The 4,176-nt window shown below is 37.2% G+C and overlaps 1 protein-coding gene across 1 annotated transcript; it reads right to left on the reverse strand.

Annotated features, from left to right (window-relative positions):
• Positions 1-927: 927 nt before the first annotated feature.
• On the reverse strand, positions 928-3,553 carry LOC125179416. The gene is made up of 4 exons (XM_047885228.1): positions 3,362-3,553; positions 2,900-2,974; positions 2,506-2,592; positions 928-2,006 (listed from the first exon to the last, which is right to left on the reverse strand). Exons 1-4 carry the CDS (start codon positions 3,551-3,553, stop codon positions 1,839-1,841), a joined length of 522 nt encoding a protein of 173 aa, XP_047741184.1. The 3' UTR covers positions 928-1,838.
• Positions 3,554-4,176: the final 623 nt, after the last annotated feature.

Genomic DNA, 4,176 nt, shown 5'->3' on the forward strand with positions numbered 1-4,176 from the left:
TAATTAATTATTCTCTAATTAATTCTCATTCTTTGCAGAAGATTGGTGTAAAATGTCTAATTGTGATGGTAATGGTACTAGTGAAAATTGTGATGGTGAACTGAAATTCGCAATGCGTCTACGCAGCTTTCATATCATTTATTCAAAGTCCACGCTTCCCAAAGACATCGAACAAAAGAGAGAAGCATGGAAAGTTCTTGCAGAAGAATTAAAATGACTAAAAAAAGAAAATTCAAAACATGGTATCAAAAACAAGAAAAGTATTTTCTACTTCTACGCTGCTCATCTGTTTCGCCAAGGAAAATGTCAGCCATAAGAATAACATGTTATTCACTGAAGCGTTACACTTTGTTACATATTCTTGGCATGCTGTTCCTGAGGTCTTTACGCGATGATGCCTTTGCTGTAAGCCAAACAGATCCAAAGCTGACGAAGTAAACAAGGTGAAATATACCGTAGTGTCGTCGTGAAGTGCGGTGTGTAGGACACTTCAGATTTTTGTAGTGCGCGTTATGCTTTTGGCCCTATTTAGCATACCAACCGTAGTGTTCCATGCCGCACTATGGGTTGTAGTGCGTAGTGCTACTTCATAGTGCTAGTGCCCTATTTAGCAAGCACTACGGCTTGTAGTGCGTAGTGCTACTTCGTAGTGCTAGTGCCCTATTTAGCATACGGGCCGATATCTCAGAGATTTTTCAACCTAAAGAGTTCGGAGTGATGAAATAAGGTGAATCAATTACTTTTTCACTGTAAATAATCACTCCGCACTCGACCACAACATTTAGCACTCGCCAATAGTGCTTAGCGCACAATGACCTCTACGGTTTAACTAATTAAACGCTGATATGTCGGAGAATATTAAACCAAAAGTGTGCGGAGTGATGACCACTTTCCACTAGACAGCAAAACTTATAGTATTCTATTCTCTCGCTCCTAGAGGCACTATAGCTTCTAAGGTTAAAAAAAGTGCAATCAGCCAAATTTTTATTAATTCCTTTGCTCCTGAATTTGCAAGGTACATAGTTTTTGGTTCATCGTTAAATGCATTGCACGATTGATAAACTATTAGCAAAGCTCTCTTTATAATCTCATTATCCGGGTAACATCCCTTTACGTTAAAATAAGTTCCACTTGATTTCTTTGCTTGATGAAATGTATTCAAGTAGAATGGAAATTAATATTTCTTTTTAATTTCACGTTAAATATTGTGCATATTATTATGATTTCGAGCACAAGGGACACAAATATTTACCCTTAGGTAGCCTCCTACGGTTTGAAACGCAGGCTACGTGGTACCAGTCACGACACCGTTCGCCCTCACAAAATACCATTGTTGTGTCAGTTGGTTTCTTGCACGAAACTCATAGAAAACAGCGCTGAAACCTACCCACAAATTTGTTGGACCTTATTTCAGCCAATAAATCAGCAGTGGATGACAAGCCTAGTGGAACTTTGGTTGATATAGTAATTTTTTCATAACATGTCGGTACATCCCAAATTTGTTTCGTAATAACGTCGCATGATTGTTCAACTTTGTATTTTTTTACACTCATTCAAAATGTATTTTCTTTTTTCATCAGAAGATTTTAGAGTTACATCGATCCCACAGACTTTTTCTGCCCCTAAGTAGACGTACACTCCACAGTCAAAACTGTTCTTTTGACGCTCGATGTCCTGAGGTGCATTGAAGGTCCATTCGAATTTTTGGATTCCTTTGCTTGGATCCATTTGAGCGCTCCCAAAAACTGTGACAACATTTCAAGGATCGGCCTATTTACTTGATGAGTGCTGTCCAGACATGCTATTACTTCGAGATTTGGGCAAACTATGCACAAAATTCAGTGGTATCCTTCAACGTTCACAGGACATATTATCACGTCTTTTTCTAAAAGTTTTTCTCTGACTCCGTAAGTTAAGATTCGGTCAGTGATGCCATGTTTCTTCAGGCTTTCTACAATTTTAGTGTCCAGTTGCAGCACCAGCCAGCCAACACACGCATTCAGCACCTGTGTAGATTAATTCACTTATTTATCCACACATGTTACCTCGACCGTTTGAAAAGCAACGTTACATACACCTCATTATGATGATGTACGTAAAATTCAACCAAGATGTTCATTTGATTAGACTTAATTTGATTAAAGAGCTACGGAATTTTCGGAATATTTCTATCCAAAAACTTCCAATCTGACACTTTAAACGCTGCTTCACTGGGTGACCTCAGTTACGATCAGGGGCGAGCAAGATACATCAATCACGATCCCAGAATGATGAAGTCTGTACAGTATGCAATCTATAGTTTTATTTTTTTCCTTATTTTTCCGTTGAGACAGATCGAGATATTGCTTAAATTAACGTACCGCCAACTCAAGTACTGGTACCACTTAAAGTGACTGGTTAGTGACTGGTACCACTTAAAATGATCGCAGCATTTTATAATAGAAATTGTTTTCATCGATATTCGTCTCATTAATTAATTTCTACTAATCTATTCGTGAAGCTCACGGCCAGGAGGGAGCTGTGCTTCAGGGAGTACGCGTCCCCGATGCTGAAGTCCGCCATGCGCTTCAGCTGCCGCAGCACCCGATGTGCCTGTACACATTCATTTATCTTCATCTCGTACACGATTAATATAATTTAAAATATTGTAATTAATGTTAATAATTTGAGCGTAATAATAAAATAAATACTTGAAGAGGAGTTGCTACCGTTAATTCGGTGGCAGCACAAGCAAATTTTAGGGTAGGTGGCATCTTTGTCAGCATGAGAATTATATTACAGAAAAAATACTCTAAGCCAAGGTCAGATTGTGCCTCTGTTTGTAGTTTATTTAATTTATTAATTTCATTCACTAATGTTTTATCCATAAGGGGTTACCATTTCCTGGCACATTCCTCACCGAGAGCTTGAAGAGTCGAGGCCACTTGGCGCTAAGCTTGGTCAACTCGCTCAACTGTGCCTCTATGCTCTTCACCTGGAAATGTTGTGCAATTCTTATGCATTTTAAGTTAATGATTTTCCTACTCTGCAAAACAAACCCAATCTAACATTAATTTGACTGCCAGGTATCGACTGAAAAGATATTAAAACATGGTAGTATTGAACCAGATAATAACAAATTTATAAAGAATTAAGTTTCTTTGAAGAAATTTATTATTGTTAGAAAGGAAAATCAAATAAAACGGCAAGCGAATTATCATGTACGGATTGCTTTCACTAAGTTCACAAACAGCTTTAAATATCACGCTCAAACTCACTAGGTTCATAACACCATTTATCAAACTGTAACAGACATTTCACATATATGTAGGAGGTTAACAGTTCAAATCCCTTGGTATAAGGTGCTATATCAAATCCTGACCTCGTTGATGAACTGTTGGTCTGTGTTGAACAACGTGCACAAGATGCCAATATTTGGCCCCATGTAGCACAGGTAGTCGGAACGGATGACGTTTGATGCCAGTAAACTGAGATGCACGGCAATGCTTACGCTAATTGCCGCTACCTGCAGCGTGATGATCCATGCGAAGATTGATATTAGCTCTGCCTTCATCGTTTCAGTCTGCGTAAAATTAAATGATTGGTTTGACACATAAAAATATTTGCAGTTGATTTAAATGTTACAATAATGTGTCTATCTGGATGACACTTTTCCTCAAAAAAAAATAATTTTTGGCGAAACAAAAAGTTTCGCAGTGCAAAATTTATACAATAAACTATGAAAATTCACACAATCACGGAATAAACACCGTAAAGGTAAATAATATACTTGCATTCTCAGGATCGTTTGATTGTTGAAATAACAATTTAATCAATTTAACAGTCAATGATCATCAAAATACAGAATGATTATGCACAATTTTACCGATAAATTTTATGAAACAACTTCCGTTATCAAATCGAAAGTTCGAGAACACAGCTAGAGATAATTTTAACAGTGAAATCTTTCGAGTAACTATAACACCTTAAATGGCTACAACGATATTAAGTTATCTGAATACAAATGCATAAGTTATCTGAAAAAGTTACATTAAGTTAACTGAGAAAGAATGTATAAACCTATCCATTCACAACTTGAAGCGGATCATAGGTGACAGCCCAACCAACACGCCAGTTTATATTATACATCGTTCTGAAGGTCTCAGTGAATTTGAGTTATTTCAGCTCTGTGATGAT

The sequence above is a fragment of the Hyalella azteca genome, unplaced genomic scaffold (genome assembly GCF_000764305.2).
Source record: "Hyalella azteca isolate HAZT.00-mixed unplaced genomic scaffold, Hazt_2.0.2 contig17346, whole genome shotgun sequence".
NCBI lineage: Eukaryota > Metazoa > Arthropoda > Malacostraca > Amphipoda > Hyalellidae > Hyalella > Hyalella azteca.